The sequence below is a fragment of the Natrix helvetica genome, assembly GCF_964273705.1.
Source record: "Natrix helvetica genome assembly, chromosome: 1".
Lineage (NCBI taxonomy): Eukaryota > Metazoa > Chordata > Lepidosauria > Squamata > Natricidae > Natrix > Natrix helvetica.
Window position 1 is genome coordinate 151,879,328 of NC_138548.1, and position 17,675 is coordinate 151,897,002.

At 42.9% G+C, this 17,675-nt stretch overlaps 1 protein-coding gene across 1 annotated transcript in view; it reads right to left on the minus strand.

Annotated features, from left to right (window-relative positions):
- CACNB4 (calcium voltage-gated channel auxiliary subunit beta 4) overlaps positions 1 to 17,675 on the minus strand; it is a 144,016-nt gene that overhangs the window by 43,694 nt on the left and 82,647 nt on the right. Inside the window, exon 3 of the mRNA XM_081956963.1 lies at positions 9,154 to 9,273. Coding sequence (XP_081813089.1) covers positions 9,154 to 9,273 — 120 coding nt within the window. The remainder of the gene's footprint in view (positions 1 to 9,153; positions 9,274 to 17,675) is intronic.

Genomic DNA, 17,675 nt, shown 5'->3' on the forward strand with positions numbered 1-17,675 from the left:
TCATGCAACTCTTTGTCACGATGTTAAAAGGTTTGCTAGGCCTGAACTGCCTAAACTGACACTCAAGAGTTAAACTAAGAAAGCTTTATTGCGCAGGTCATAAAACAAAAAAGGGTTCTTATCTAAAAGTGATTTATTGCGCACGCGTTACACATTCCAAAATTCCTCTCTTCTTTGTTCGGCAGCCAACTTTGGCTAACGAAGCTTTTCATTATCAAAATGTAACCAATTAGTTATTTTCTGTTTTATTTTATTATTTCATTAATTAAAGTTTGTTTATTAATTAGAATACTTTTAAAGACTTATTTTTCTCAATATCTCAAAAGATATGCAGAAGGGAATCAGCCACGGTTCATCGATCTCTAACAGGGTGTTTTTTTTTTTCCCTGACAACTTGGTAGCAGAGGATGGTTGACAACTTGGTAGCAGAGTTTTTGGCTTTTGATGATACCAGCTGAGATGGTTACAATTTATGGCTGTATTTTCCCTTCATGCTATCTAAAGATAACCGACTAAGCCTAATTAGCAATGTCGAAGAAGAGAAAGAAAAAGAAAGATGGGGCGAACACAGATGAATCAGCTTCCTCTGACAAAGAGGCTCCCTCGGACACAGAGAAGCAAGATCAAAACGTGCTTCAGGAACAACAAATTCCTTCAGGTGCCGAGCCAAATATGGGAGAAGGAGCTACAGGACGCGACATCCACGAAACGAGGTCAGTGGTTCCTCCTTCTAAAATATCTCCAGGAGATTATGAATTTTTGGGGGCCAAGCCAAAACTTCCCACTCTGCCAGAGCCACTCCATTCCCAGACCCTCGCAGATTATCAAACGATTGATGAATGGCAACTGCCGGCAGAGTTAAAATCCTCCCACGCAGAAAGCAGATTTTATAACATCTCCCCAGATGGTGAGCAAGAAATGCAAAGCTATCTATATCAAATAGAACGTTTAGAAAAATATGTTAGGGAGGCGAGAGTGTGTTTTGAAGAGATAAGGCGAAGTAGAAGAAGCTCCCCCACTCCCAAAAAGTCTGAGGACGCCATCTTGTCTTCTTCAAAACAACAGCCTAAGACACACCTCACAGAGTTCACTGGTCAATTAGAACAAAGAGACATGTACACGTCACCGAGGTCACGTGGTCCCTTTGAGCCCATTGAACTTCAGCATACGTATAGAAAGGAGAGGCAGCCAAAAAGTGAAGCTGCACTGCCATCTGCTGGCGGAGAAAAATTATTACAGCAAAAGATTAAGCAATTGGACCAGATTTTCAGAGATATGTCTATGAGTCCTTTAGAAGCCAAAACTTTGTCTCCAAAGGTTAAGTCTTCAACACCTCCTGGCGGTGTGGAATTCTCCCTAGATGGAATAAGGCAAAGCCAGAGGCAAATTCGAGGAAGCCAATTTGATGTTGCCACGCAAAGGCCAATGATGCAACCCCAGCATCCCCTGGTTCAACAACCAGCTTTGCAACCAGAGCAACAAATTGTTCCTCAGCAGGTATTCACAGTCACCCCCTTGACTGGTGAGTCCAAATTAAAGGAGTCAGGAGAGAATTATAAAGCCTGGGTCAGTGAAATTGCGCTCTTGCTTCGAAGAGAAGGCACATATTCCATGGTTTTTGATCCTCCCCGTCAACCCTGGACACCTGCAATAAGAAACCTTGAAAACAGAGCTATCACGACTTTACTCATGTCAATGGAAATTGAGATCCAAGGTATCTTTCCACCTGATGCAACTGCCCAAGAAATATGGGCTATTTTGGAAGATTGCTACAGGCCCGTTTCAATTGAATCCTCATGTTTGCTCATGTCTGAGTTCCATGGTTCGAAGTTGAAACCTGGTGAACGAATTGGTGGACATTTGACCAAACTGAAAAGAATGAGAAGTGAATTGAGACAAAATGGCCATGTAATCGATGATATCCAAATGATTAGCATCATCATTAACTCATTGAATTATGAATGGAAAGATGCTGTTGCAAAGATTAACTACGTGCCTATTGCTCAACGCACAGTTAACCACGTTTGCAGACTTTTAGTGGAAGACGAAGCTATCAGGTTAGCTACCCCACATCTGCAACGGCCTCCAGCACCAAAGGCTCCAGCCAGACGTCCCTTCCGAGGAAGAGGCTACGCTCCAAGGATGCCAAAATGCTACACCTGCAACCGTGTGGGACATGACACCCGGGATTGTCCCCAACGAGTTCCAGCTCCCGCCACGTACCAGCCCAGAGGAACAGATTCCAGAGGCAGAGGTAGAGGCGGAAGACAAGGTCGTCGTGGTCCAAGGCGTGATCCACAAGCTCCGCTTGCAACACTGGCCATAACCAACGTTCCACAACCTGATCCAAAGTTCGACAGACGTCTTTTGTGGACTTTAGATAGTGGAGCAGCTGTGCACGTTACCCACAGAAGGGAACTTTTCACAGAGATGGGCGAACCAGAGCCCGAGTATCGAGAACTGTATTCCTTCACCAACCACACTTGCAAGGTTATGGGAAAAGGAACTGTTTACATTGAAGAGCTCGATACACACATCCCTGATGTTTATTACATACCTTCAGCAACCAGTAATTTGCTTAGTCAAAGTCACTTGTCTAGAGAGTTAAAGTTCCAGGTTCACCACCTCGAAAAAGCAAGTTACTTAGTTAAAGATGGTGATATTGTTGCTGAAACCATGCTGATTGGTGGTGTTTATTACTTAAAGCCAAAGCCTAAAGGGCAAGCACAGGCAAGTATGCAAACTCCAAAAAGGCACAACGCAAACCCAGAGAGAGTTGTCCCAGAGAGAGAAAGCGTTACTGTGCCAAAGGCTCCTAAAGCCAACAAACAAAGAAAACAGAAACAGATTGCTCAAAGCAAGCCTGAGGGTCCTCATGAAACTGTTAATGTTGAGAATTCACTAACTGGTAAACCTTTGCATTCCAGGTGTATTCACAAGTGGCACAGAAGATTGGGGCATGCCAGTTTCCGTGTTCTTAGAAAGATGCCGGAGTTCGCAAAAGGTTTGGATCTAAAGGGGTGTAAGGTGTTTTTGGATTGTGCGGTTTGCAAAAAGGCTAAATCCAAGGCGGCTGCAATTCCCAAACACGCTACACGCCGGTCAACACGCATTTTTGATTTGGTACACACTGACATAGTGGGTCCTTTCCCACCAACACTTGGTGGCAGAAAGTATTTTTTAACAATTGTAGATAATCATTCTAGATATGGATTTGTATATCCTATGAGAGAGAAATCTGAGACCTTTCAGATCTTTAAAGACTTTGCAGCGTTTGTTTCTACACAATACCAAGTTCGCATCGCCAGAATCCAGAGTGACCGTGGTGCAGAATTCATGTCTCAGCGTTTCCAGGACTGGATGCGTAAGAATGGAATTCTTCATCAGACATCTGCTCCATATACACCGGCTCATAACGGAGTCGTAGAAAGAAGACAAGGGGTTCTACAAACCATGATGCGTTGTCTTCTAGAAGATGCCAATCTCAGTAACGCATACTGGGGTGAAGCAATCAAATATGCAAATTACATTGTCAACCGTACTTGGAGCAGTGTAATCAATCAAACTCCTTTCTACATGCTATATGGCTACAAGCCTAATCTCAAGAACCTCCATATTTTTGGTTCATATGCTATGGTGAACACTCCCTTAAGTCAAAGAAGAAAGGGAGGTACAGTAGCAAAGAGACTGAGATTTATGGGTATTGATGATAATTCAAAATGGTACAAATTCATTGATACTAAACATGTGATTGTCATTTCACAATCTGCTAATTTTGAGGAAGACATTGACTGGTCCAGGATTCATTCCAATGATCCTGAAGTTTATTTTCCTAGAGATGGTGTTCCAGATGCCACGCAGCCTGATGACAATTTGCAGGCAGATGTTCCTTCTACCAGTTCTTCACAACCTGATGTTCCGTCTTCTCAAGCCGCGGATGCTGATGCTAGCGACGAACGTGAGGACGAGGATGATGATGAAGAAGAAGAAGACTGGACTGATGTTCCTAGACGCTCCAAGAGGGCCACAAAAGGAATCCCTCCACAACGTTATTCATGGCAACTGACAAAATCACCATTACCTTTGATTTGCAACGTTACTCTTCCTCCAGAGACATTCACACAAATCAAACAGCTTCCTGATTCAGAACAAGACAAATGGTATGATGCAATGCAGGATGAAATGGACAGTTTAAAGAAACTTAATGTATTCACACCTGCAAAACCTCCAGCAAATAAGAAAGTCATTGGCACCCGATGGGTCTACAGAATCAAGAAGAAACCAAATGGTGAGTCTTTATACAAAGCCAGACTTGTAGCTCAGGGTTTCGCTCAACGTTATCCTGAGGACTACACAAACACTTACTCACCAACAGTCAGAACTGAAAGTGTAAAAATTGCTTTAACCACTGCAACTATTCTTGGTTTAGAAGTTTTCCAATTTGATGTGGACACAGCTTATCTACATGCAGACCTAGATGAAGAGATCTACGTGAGAAGCCCTCCAGGATTCCGAAAGCAAGAAGGGGATACCTGGTTCCTGAACAAAAGTCTTTATGGTCTGAAACAGTCAGGTTTAATGTGGTATTTATGTCTTACTGACAAACTAAATTCAATGGGCTTTATTAAGTCCGAAACTGATGAATGCGTGTTCACAAAAAGATCTAACAATGCATATGAGATAATTCTTGTTTATGTTGATGATATTGTTTATATTGGTCCAAATAAGAAAATGAGTGAGATTTTTGCCAAAAGTTTGCAGAGATACTTCACACTAAAATCTTTAGGACACATTAGCACTTATTTAGGTGTTCAAATTGAAAAGACACAGAAGGGGTTTAGTCTTTCACAAGAAGAGAAAATTGACCACATTCTACATCATTGCAACATGAAAGATGCTAGCACAACAAAGACACCCATGCAAACAGATTTTCACAACTTAACACATGAACCAAGTCCTGAGTTCGAGGATCAAACACTTTATCGTTCAGTCATTGGTTCACTATTATACATTAGTAGTTGGACCAGACCTGACATCGCACTTAGTGTTAATCTTTTATCACGACACGTAGGTAAGGCAACACAATTTCATTGGTCATGCATTAAGAAGTTGTTGAAATACCTAAAACACACTAAACACATGAAGTTATTGCTAGAACCAACACACACTGATCAACCAAAGTTGATTTGTTTTGCCGACGCCGACTGGGCGAGCGACAAGAAGTCACGCAAAAGCACTTCTGGTTACATGATGTTCCTAAATGGTTGTCCTGTTTACTGGCAAGTGAGAAAACAGAGTTTTGTTTCATGTTCATCTACTGAAGCTGAATATGCTTGTGTTTCAGATGCTTGTAATTCTCTAACATGGTTTGATGCTTTGATCACAGATATCTGGACACGTCCGATTCGACCAATCACCGTGATGGAAGATAATGTATCTGTTGTTTATATTTCTGAGTCACATTTTACAGGTTCTAGGTCCAGACACATTGACATTCGTTATCAAAACACAAAGCAATTAGTTAAGCAAGGTTTTGTTAAATTGCAATATGTTTCTACACATGATCAGATCGCAGACATGCTTAACAAACCACTTGCCGCAAATCAACACGAGTATCTGCGAAAGAAGATGTGCCTTAATTGATGATTTGATGACGTCAGCCCAGACTAGCAAAAGAAGGGGTGTCACGATGTTAAAAGGTTTGCTAGGCCTGAACTGCCTAAACTGACACTCAAGAGTTAAACTAAGAAAGCTTTATTGCGCAGGTCATAAAACAAAAAAGGGTTCTTATCTAAAAGTGATTTATTGCGCACGCGTTACACATTCCAAAATTCCTCTCTTCTTTGTTCGGCAGCCAACTTTGGCTAACGAAGCTTTTCATTATCAAAATGTAACCAATTAGTTATTTTCTGTTTTATTTTATTATTTCATTAATTAAAGTTTGTTTATTAATTAGAATACTTTTAAAGACTTATTTTTCTCAATATCTCAAAAGATATGCAGAAGGGAATCAGCCACGGTTCATCGATCTCTAACAGGGTGTTTTTTTTTTCCCCTGACACTCTTGGCCCCTTTTTAACACACTTTCTTAATCACAACAGAGTCCTTCATCTCAGGAGAGATAATCAGCCTTTCTCACTGAAACGGGATGTTCCTCTTTGCTCCAAGAGGGGGTGGGGGAAAATCCTGGCAGCTGATTTCAGTTAGACTGCAAACAGAGTTTGGGATTCAACTTCAATGTCACTTTTACTCGAGGGGAGCTCAAAATAACCTCATCTTTACACTGTTCTGCCTCGGGTGGTTGCCCCACCCCCATGCCTGCAGAGGTAGAAGGGAGGCTTGAGGAGAATGCCCCCTAGTGAGGGTGACTGCCATCCCTGGATAGAGCCCCAGATGCCTGAGGTATCCATGGGAATCCTCACTTGGTGGGAGGGATCCTCCTCTGTGATCGCATCAGGCTCCAAACCAGGGGGAGCATTCTTCCTGATGGCCTTATGGCAGATGCGCCCTAGGGCTTTATGCCTCTGCCTTTCATATTTAGAGGCAGGTTTGGGAGGCTTGGAGCAGGAGCTTGCCTCTTTAGCCGCCCTGGAGGAGGTGTGCTTCATTTTGCTCTTTGCCTTGCCGCCCCCACCCTTGGATGGACCTTCAGGGGTAATCTCTAACCTGACTGGAGGCTCTTCTGCCCCTCCAGTGGGGCTGCCGGCTTTAGAAGCAAGGACTTGATTCCTGCCTGTGTCCTCTGAGCTGCAGGAGGCCGCCATCTTGGGCCACGTGGGGACTCTCCTCCCCCTTCTTTTCAAATGGCGCTGCGTGGCAAATACAACAGCCCTGCTGGTCAGGGCTTTGAAAAAGTGGCTTGTCTTACTAAGAGCTGCCATGCTGTCTCCTGTGGCCTCCTGCTGTTAACAGCAGCTCGCTGAGAGCCTTGCCGCCCCCTCCTCCAGCTGCTTTCCTTTCTCTTCCTTAAAGGGGAGTTTTTCCTTAAAGGGAAGACCTTCTTTAAAGGGAAAGCCTCAGCAGCGATCAGAGCCTCGTTGCCCTGTCTGGGCTTCTCCAGCTAGTCAGGCACTCAGAAAAGGATTGAATAGGGCTTGCATAAATCGTGATAGCAAGATTGCCGGAACACAGGATGACAAAGCCCGAGGTGTCGAAGGGAATCCTCACCTGGTAATCTTCCCTCAGGTTCCAGGCCAGGGGGGATCTTCCTGCTGCTGTGCTTGTGGCAGATGCGCTCCAACGCTTGGTGCCTCTGCCTTTCATACTTGGAGCTAGTCTTGGGTGGTTTGGATCCACAGCCTGCCTCTTTAGCCCCCTTGGTGGAGATATGCTTCCTTTTTGGCCTTTGCCTTGCCTCCCACGCCCTTGGCTGATGCCTCCGAGATGGTTTCTAACCTTTTTAAGGGCTCTTCAGTGCCTCCGGTGGCTGTTGGCTGCAGGGCTGAGTGCTTGGCTCCCACTGGCCTCCTCTGAGCTGCTGGGGGCCGCCATCTTGGACCACGTGGTTTCAAAATAGCTCCCGGCTTCAAATTCAAAAGGCCCTCTTTGCTGGAATATGTGGAAGCAGCTTGTGCCTTTTCAGGCTGCCACGTGGCTTCCGCTGCCACTTGGTGTTCTCTCTTGCCTCCCCCTGCCTCCCGCAGCTCTTTCTGAGCCTCTCCGGCTCTCACCTTGTTCTCTGGCGATCGCTGCCAGCGCAAGCACTCCGGGGCGTTTTAAACACTGTGGTTCGTCGCTCAACGCGAGGGGAGCGGTGGAGCGCTCCGGCGCCCTTAGAGCCTCCTTGGGCATTGCCCTTGCTGCAGAGGCCTCTGTGGAGCTCGCTTCCTGTCTTTGGTGAGAGTCTTCACTTAGTGCCCTGGGTCTTGCTCTGTGACCTGGGCTGCGCGCCGCCTTAGCGGTTGCTGCACGGGCTTTCTACCCCCGCTGGGGGTTTCCTCAGCCTCTAGTGATTGATCAGGCAATGTGTAGGCAATTTTGATCGCTTTTGCAGTAATTTAAAATTTTTCCTTTAAGTTTCTTCAGGATCTCAGGATGAACACAGCCATCCATTGGACTGAGTCGATAACTGGGTGGAGCCTGGTGACCAAGGCGTGGCTAAAAGAGCTTATCTGACTCAGTCCAATCAAGAGAGGACAAGGTCAACCCATCACTATGGAGAAGAAGCTGGGCTAATGAAAGTGCCTTTGTGAGTTATATATAGCTATTTCCCAGATTAGTGAAGCATCATTGCATCAATCTGCTCTCCGCTTACCTCATGTCAGTAAAAAAATATATATCTTGGCTCGTAAATGTAACCACCTACACATGAGAGTCTGTATATATGCATGAACAGAAAATATCTAACAACAATACCAAGAACATACTGTAAAGAGGGCAACGAGTGTTGCAGAAATGTTAGAGAGCTCAGGCGAGAAGTCCTCTGGTGATTGAATTAATCTTTAGAGAGGCTGGACAATTCTTAAGAATTTTCATGGGGAGCATGAAAATTCTTACTTTACTTTTAAATATGAAATATCTGAGGAATGCTTGTTTTAATAAACAAAAACACCTCTCCACTCAACTTCAGCAGCTAGATTATTAAGTTAAACGACTTTAGGGTAAGGTATGATATAACAGAAGATCTGAGGTGGAGGGAATGGCTTGAAGAATAGGAGGAACAGCCCTACCAAGGCAATAGTCAGAGGAGCCTGTCTTGAGTCTATTCCAAGAAACTAATTTGAGAAAGCACCTCAGACAAGCCCTCTCTACTTGACACGAAGATAAAGGGAGAGAGGAAGAAGCACATTCAGATTTGCAAGACTGTTACTATAACTGTTCCAAAACCAGTAGTTTTAGACATAAATGTCATCGATTTCTTGGCCTGATCTATCTTACAGGGCAGACAGAAGATAGTGTGAGTTTTAATTATAATGCCTGTTCACAAATATGTACAGATGGAGGAGAGATACACAGTATCACAAAAATCACTCATTTAAAAGGTACTTAGGCTGAAAAATAACCCACCCACCCACTCCAGAAAATTCATGAAGATGTGGCTGGATTTCCCCATGGCATAATTTTTCTCTCTCTTTTGAAATCTAAAAATGGGATGGGGGAGTAAATAAATAAAAGGAAGGAGAGAAGAGGAACAAACGAGAGGGAGGGGGATACCTTTGCTCTTTCAAGCTGAATAGCTGCTTGCTGTTCTCTCTCTTGGCGGATGGCTTCCCTGTCCTCTTCCAGAGATACATCAGAATCTGATGGTCTGCTTGTGTATGAATCTGCTGATCCCTGAAAAGAGAGGAAGATTATTAACAAAATGATGGATAGAATGCATAAAGAAGCCAAATGGAGGAAAAATTATCCAAGGTCAGGCATTTATTTTTAACTCCCTTTCAAAGTTATATTTTATTTATGAAGTTGGCCTTTTTCTTCTTTCTGACTGAATGGCGCATTAGCAGTCATTTCCTTCTCTCTTTTTTTTTCTTCTGAGATAAGCTCGAGTACAGAAAATATATATATATTTTTAACAGGGGCTACTTTCGTTCAAATGTCATTCTAAATGTATTCTAAAAGCTTTCAATGTATTCCATAAAAGTAACGGACACAGCGCGGCAACTTATCGCGGGGCAGAGCTCGGATACTGTAAGTCATGATTTATGCTCTTCCAACTTTATGCAAAGAGACACAAAAATAGCAGCTACTATTTTCATGCCCGTACTTGGCAAGCAATCTGACATATGTGAAAAATCAGCTTAAGCAACAGTTCCTGGAACGGATCCTCTTGTTTAACCTAGGGGCTGCTTGAGTAAGGTTCAGAAGTTGTTCAATAGATGGCAATAGAGATTATTCTCCACGGAAAGGTCACAGGATTCAATCAACATGTAGCGTAACTCAATAAAATCCACTCCTCTTGATAAACTGTACAATGGAGTACACATTTTTGACAAGCATCCTGACCTTATGCAAATATTGGATTTTATCAGTGAATAAGTTTAGAATTGCAGTCCAAACTGGGCTTCCCAATGACTTCATGTTATTCCACAATTACATCAGCAAATAACATACAGTAAGACAATCAGTACTAGAATACATATTGGGACAACATATGAACTTGCCTTTTTTTTATAACCAAGGACTGGGCCTCCTGGGCCTGTGGGGCTTTAATCTGGCCCACTCACCCTTAAGAAACAACATTCTTTTTCCTCTGATGCTTTCCCCTTTCTCCAAGCCTCCTCTATTGCTAACAAACGTGTGTAGCAGAGGTGGGTTTCTACCAGTTCGGCCCAGTTCGGCCAAGTAGGTAGCAACTCGGTCTGCCACGTCCCCGAAATTGTTCCCTCGGCGTAGGTGCTGCCATCTTGTTTTTTTAGTACATTTTTAGTACTGCGCATGTGTGCATAGCGCGCATCAAGCGTGCACACAGCACATCCCTGAGCAAACCAGCAGTAGTAGCAGCCAGAACTCACCCCTGGTGTGTAGATTTCTTCCACCTGCAGCAGTCAGGGGAAACAGCACAGTAATTAAGGACAGGTTGACTTTCCCCCTACACCCTACAGCCTTCACTTAGGGTGGCCTCTTTAGAAAGGAGGGCATGGGAAGGAGGCAACAGTGGTGGCAATGCCTCTTAGCAAACCTGGCCAGGAGAAAAGCATGACTTCCTGATGCGAAGAAAGGTAGAACACCACCCCCAAGTGAGTGGCAGGAACAAGGATGTGTTCTTGCAATCTGCCAAGGGACCTCTGCTCTTTGGGGCTGATGTGAAGGTTCTGTATCTTCCACAGGGTTCTCCATCCTGGATGTTCCCTTGTCTGTCACCCTAAAGGTCTTCATATCTTTGCTGGGTTCATCTACATGGTTTTCTATGATCCCATCAGAGGTGGGTTGCTGCCGGTTTGACCCGGTTCGGCAGAACCGGTAGTGGAATTCAGGCCTGGATCGCAGAACCACCAGGCCTGCCACGCCCCCAAACCTGTTCCCTCGCTGCTTCTTGGCCCCCGCCATTTTGGATTTTAGTGACTGTGCTTGCACAGAACAATTTACATTGAACTGTGCATGTTGTGTGCGGGTTGCAAACCGACAGTAACGCCAGCAGCAACCCAACCCCTGGACCTCATCCAACTATGAGAAAGGTGAGGTTTTAATTTAACTCTTGACTCAAAATCGCGTGCTTTCTCTTTAATGATAAATTGGAAAATATCAAATGCTACTTGCTTATTTTCATTGTGACAGAATGCATGCTTTAAATTTCTTTTCCATAAAATTTTGATCTAAATTTTCAGGGAACTGAATGCTCTTGTGAGAAGGGGACTTGTGCCAAATTGAAGACCAGCATTACTAAACTTTTTATTTCTTTGTGAAGTTTCAAGATGATTCAGCTCAATATTTTATTTCAGCTCAATCTGTTACGCTGTTATTCATATTAAATTTGTGTTGGGTAATGAAAACCCCTTTGTTAGATAAGTGGCCAAAATGACATGCCGAAAAAGCAGCTTCGTTTTGCAATTTTAAAAAAAATGGTATATTTATATGATGGCAAACCATGATACAGTTAATTAACTTTTGAATCACTGGAGACTTTTGTATCAGGCCCATGAGACAATCCCTGGTTTCAGAGTTGAAATTACTGAGGATTGAAGAATCTCTGACTCTCACACTAAACCTATTTTCCAAGCATGAGACAGATGCTAGAAATCTTCAAGTCCAGGATCAAGCAAATATAATGGCTGTGTGACTTGAAAAGATGGGAGAAGAGACCTGGATTTAAGCCTGGAGACTAACTAACTAGAGAACAAGATTCCAGGATGCTGTTAGCTTTTTCGAGTATGGCTTCCTAATTTCTCTGCAATAAATTAACTTAGCAAACATTTTCAAGTCTGCTTAAGAATGCAGAGTGGGGAGAGAGTTCAATCACCATGACTGCTTCAAACATCAAAATGCACTCCCTTTGTTATCATTATCATATTAGGCAAAGTTTTTTTTATAGGTTTTACTTCTGCTGAATTTTTAATGCTATGGTGCCTTTTCTGTTTCTGTGATATTTATCTGCTATTTTAGCTGATGCTGATTTATCTATTCTTTTACTTTTATTGATTTTATTCTCTCATGGAGCATCACCATTGAGTGCTGCTGAGGAGCTCATACATTTTTGAAACAAATAAACTCCATTCATTGGGACTAGCTCAGTTGTTGTTGTTGTTGTTGTGTGGCGAAATGGGAATCTCTAATTCAGTCTCATCTACACTGGTTGATTCTGGCTCTTTTGAGTTTCAAATTCTTGAGGACTGAACATGGGGCTTTTTCTTTGAACTTGCAATTCATTCATATTTTCTAACTTTCCTCACTAATTTAAGGGTTTATTGGAACAAATGCCATTTTATAGATACAATAAAGATGATATAATAATATTGCCTTGTAACACAAAAAATCTTGTTTGTTTATTGCAAGGCATAATACGTAGAAGGAGCAAACTGATGTTGATTAAATCTAAAAATTTGAAAGAGAAATTTCAGCATCTTCAACATCTGAGTTGCAGCTTATCAAACAGTTCAGTTCTGTCTTCGGTAGCTTCAATCTTGATTTATTATCTTACTAAGGATGACTTACTAATCTTAACATAAGATATCACTATGCACTACTAGAACAGTGTTTTGACTTGGGCTTCAGAAGTTTATGTCTAGCAGAACTCTCAAATTGAGAATTTTGTCCAAATTGGTTCCAAAGATAGCAGCTGATTAATTAATGTCCTTAAAGCATTTGGAAAATGTAAAGGCCCAACTACTTTACCACCTATTCTCACTAGCAGCCAAAAGAAAAATTACAACTTGGACATATTAAATAAAATGGCTTTATAAATACATATGATATATAGTGGGAGAATGCTGGCTTGGTTCCTAGCTATTATTATGTACACAACAATGTATCAAGTACATATAGGAAGATCCATAACCTCCAGACAATTACTCCGAGGGAGGGGGGGAGGGAGAGGGAGAGAGAGAGAGGGAGAGAGAGAGATTGTCATTCTTAATGCAGCAGAGGCAATAAAACAAAGTTATAGACTAGAGCTTCCAGTCCAGTTATGGAGTCAAATGAGATTGCCTGTGATTCAGCTTTTTCTTTGATAAAAAAACAATCTATGAAGCAACATTGTTTCATTCTGTGTTCCTATTTTCATAGACATCCCAATGCTACTAAAAATATTTTCACTTTTTTAGGAATAATCAGCAGCACCCTATATGGCATTTATCAAGTCCAAGGATCTCAATTTTTTAATTTTTAATTTTCAAAACATACACAACACATCCTTCTTTACATACTGTAGAAAGTGTATCAGTTGGTTACAAAAAGGCTTTCGTGCATCTCTTCCACAGTCAACAAGCATAATTCATATTAACTCAAGTATTTTAACTCAGATATTTATACATGTTACCATCATCATGCCTCCATTTTCATTTGACTATAATTGTTTAAACGTCCTTCATCATAAAATATACCAAGATTTAATACATAACCACATACTGGCATTTCATTTACTATTTCTAAAATCCTCCAATAACACTGAATCCTTATGTCCTATTCTAGCTAAACATCCATAATATTTAATAACAAAGTTTTCTAATCCTCCTTTCCAAATCACTGTTTACAATTTACATCCAGTTTCCTGTTGTACCCATACCTGTATATACGTTGTTATCATTATCCCTCCTTTATTTAACTATATCCTGCATCATAACATTTTCCCCCTAATAATCAAGACTTAGCTGTATCTAACTTAGTTCTTTATTAACCTTTATATATAATCCAAAAGGATTTCTAATCTTCCTTTCATGGGTAACATTCAATATTCATATCCAATTATTACTTATCATAACACTACACAATGTATACATTATTATCATTATCATTTATTTATTTATTTATTTTATTTTATTTTATTTCTAGACCGCCCCCTCTCCCCGAAGGGGAGTTAAATAGATTTATTAGTTAAATAGATTTATATATATCTATATCTGTTGTGACTAAATTTCACTAAGTTTAACTAGTTTTAAATTATACTCTTCCATCTATCAACCTGTATCTTTCCAGTAGCAAAACAGTCTCATATCTTCTGCCATTTGTGGTGTCAGTCCTCTAATCATCTCCTTAATCAACTTTGTATGGACTCCTCTTAGCAACTCGCTTATAAAATCTCTCATGTAATTTCGATGCCCTTCTTCTGTTTCCTTAATCAGCTTATATCTAATTGTTGGTAGTGTTATCAATGATATTGCTAATCAAATTTATCTCTTTAAATCCATAAATTCTTTTGTTTTCTCTTCTTCTGTATCTTGCCATCTGGGGTAGATTTCCCCTCCATTTAATTCCTCTTTCAGTATTCCACTCTTTCCATTTTCAGAGACAAACCAATCACCATAAATATCAGCAAATTTATTTTTTTTATATTCATTTTCCTCTTCGATTTTTAGGATTTTAACCACCACTTTTTCCACTTGATAAACATGTCCAACTTCTTCATCATATTTTACTGTTAGATGCTCTAAGTCTTCCAACTTCTTTTCTATCCTCTCATATGTGTTTGATAATTTCTGTATTACTGAGAATATCTTTTGCAGGCTTAAAGTTTCTTTCTGCTGTTGAAATTGTGCCATTATCTCTAGCTAACAAACACTGCTGCTCTAGCTTGGAAGGTTTTAACAAGATTAAGCATAGATTCACAATAACCTTTTATTTTCACCTTTCTCTGGTTAAAGATGTACTTCAAAGGGACATCTGTATGCTTTTCTTCTTATCACTCTCTATAAACAAGCAGTGAGACCTTGGAGTGTCAAGCCAGGATAATCAGTGAGGAGAGTAAGAGTGTTTCGTTTCCAATACACCTCCAGCTTCTGAGTAGCAGTGTTATTGTTGCAATCTTCTTTGTTACTTTTTGTATCTTTTTTGTATTTCAAGTTAAAAAAAAAAGTCCGATCTTGAATGAGTTAGAAGAACACCCACAGTGATGAAAGAGGAGAATTTTAGTCCATAGGTTACAAAGAATAATAAAAGGAAAAAAAATAGAAGAAAAAAACTTGATCCATTCGTTTTAAAAGGCTTGCATAAATTCCATCCATGAAGATAGCATTTAAAAAGTAAGATAACCCACTGTCCAAAACCATTCCAAATTTAATTCCGCAGTTTATTTCTTCTGTTCTCCAATTTAAATTAATTTTAAGTTTTTTATAGGCAGTCTCTTTTAAAACAGTAAAAATTCCTCACCAGCTGGAAACACTTTCTCTTTCCGTATCCTTCCGTTTTGGAGCTGCCCCAACTTCATCAGCTTAATGGCTGGATTTTTTGTCGCCGGCTTGAAGAACTTCTCTTGGATCGATCAGGGACTTTGCGATGTTCCTGAGATCAGCACAACATATTCTTCCTGTTCACTGTCTCTGTGGGATGGTTTAGGTCCATTTGGACCACCCAGCGGCAAAAGTATCGACGGCGATCTCAGAGCATTGAGATCGCACATCATCTCGTCGCAACATTGGCTCCTCCTCCCAAGGAGCTCAAGTTTTATCCTGATCAGATTCTTTATGCAAGAAAAATTTAGGATGTCTTTAAAATCTTGCCTGAGTTATTTCAACCCAATACCATCATAAGTGGTTTCTTCCTTGACATTTTATCAGTATTTTAATTCATCAAATATAGAGTTTGAATGCCCTGCCGCAAAGAAGTACCGATGAGATGGCCAAGACCTGTCTCCTAATTGTATTGGGAGCTAACCCTCTGTCCAGGCCCGCCTGGAGAAAGTCCAGAACTTGTGGAACAGTGGCCTGAACCGGATCATGCCCCCAGGAGGTGCACCATGTAGAGAAGGCATGCCATGTAGCGACGTAAATGCGCTCCGTGGAGGGTCTGCGGGCGGCCTGGATGGTCTGTATAACCCTGAGGGAGAACAGGTCTTCGCTCAGGATGCTCTGCTCAAGCGCCAAGCGGTCAACTGGAGCCACTAAGGGTCCGGGTGCTCCAGCGACCCCTGACTGAGGGAGATCCTCTCCTGGGGGATCCTCTAGGGCCTGTCCAACGAGAGAGATTGGAGATCGGCAAACCATGGCCTCCGGGGCCAGTGTGAAGCAATCAACACCTCCGCCCCCTCCCGAAGGATTATTTGTATGACCTTGGGAATCAGGGGCAAAGGTGGATAGGCATAAAGGAGTCTCTGGGGCCATGGGCATCGGAGAGCGTCCACCCCCTCCGCCCCCCGTGTCTGGTACCTGGAGTAGAACCTTGGGAGTTGAGAGTTGAGGGGAGTGGCAAATAAATCGACCTCCGGGCATCCGAAGTGCCCTGCCACCTCCTCGAAGATAGCTGGCTGCAGCCTCCACTCCGAGTTGTCCACCTCGGCCCGGCTGAGCTAGTCGGCTCTGAAGTTGTCCACCCCCGCTATATGTTCCGCAGTCAATGACAGAAGGTTCCTTTTGGCTCACTGCCCCAGTCTTTTGGCCTCCTGCATGAGGGCCTTCGCTTTGGTCCCCCCCTGTCTGTTTATGTGAGCCTTGGTGGTGATGTTGTCCGTGAGGAATAAAATATGACTGCCCCTGACAGAGTGATGAAATTGTAACAGGGCCAGGTGGACCGCCCTGAGCTCCAACCAGTTTATGTTGTGAGTCAATTCCGCCTGGCTCCATTGTCCTTGTACCATCTGAGCCTGCAGATGGGCGCCCCACCCGAGCAGGCTTGCCTCCATTGTTACCGTCACCCAGTCTGGCGTTCTGAAGACTTCACCCTTGGTTATCGCCGGGGACATCCACCAGATCAGTGAGCGGGAGACTTCTGCTGGGAGAAGGACTTTGGTCTGGGAGCAGCTCATGTGCCTTCCCTGGAAAGGCAAAAGGAACCAATGGAGTCTTTGGTGTGGAGGCGAGCCAATGGTGGAGACCATGGTGCCCAGCAGTTTGGTCAGAGTGGCTAAGGACACCCTACGCTCACTGGCTACCTGGGAGGCTAGCTGCTTGAGGGAGAGCTATCTTTCTGGTGACCGAGAGACCGTGCCTGCCTTGGTATCTATCAGGGCTCCTAAGTGAATCAGGCTATTGGAGGGGTGAAGATGTTTTTTGGCCAGGTTTACTGAAAAACCATGGTCTCTCAGGACTGTCATCGTGATGTCTAGATCCCGTAGGGCACCCTTAAAGGAGGAGGATTGCAACAACAGGTCATCTAAATAACATTGAATTCGAACCGGTAACTGCCTCAGGTATGCTGCCAGAGCACTCATTACCTTGGTAAAAACTTGGGGGGGTGGAAGACAACCCGAAAGGCAAGGCCCGGTACTGGAAGTGGATGTGGGCATGGGTCCTGCAGTGGGAGATGCCCATTGATGCTTGACCAGGTCAAGGAAGGCCCTGAGAGTTGGCACCGTGTTGGCCTCGATGGCCTGCTCATCGAAGATGATCTCTGCTGAGAAGCCCTGGCGTTGAGGCGGTGCTTCTGCTGATCTGTTGCTGAGCTTGGTGGCTGTCTTGGCCTTGAAGAGAAGTTACTTGTACAAGGAGCGCTGGAATAACCCGGAAAAGGTCGGCTTAGGAGGGAGCATGCCTTCATCTCCAGACAGTTTGTCCTCTCTAATCTCGCCCTCCTTGCATTCCAGGTCACTGTCTCCTGGGATGAAGCCGGGGAGCTGGGGAGGTCCTCCCCTTGGGTTTCCAGGCCAAAAACAA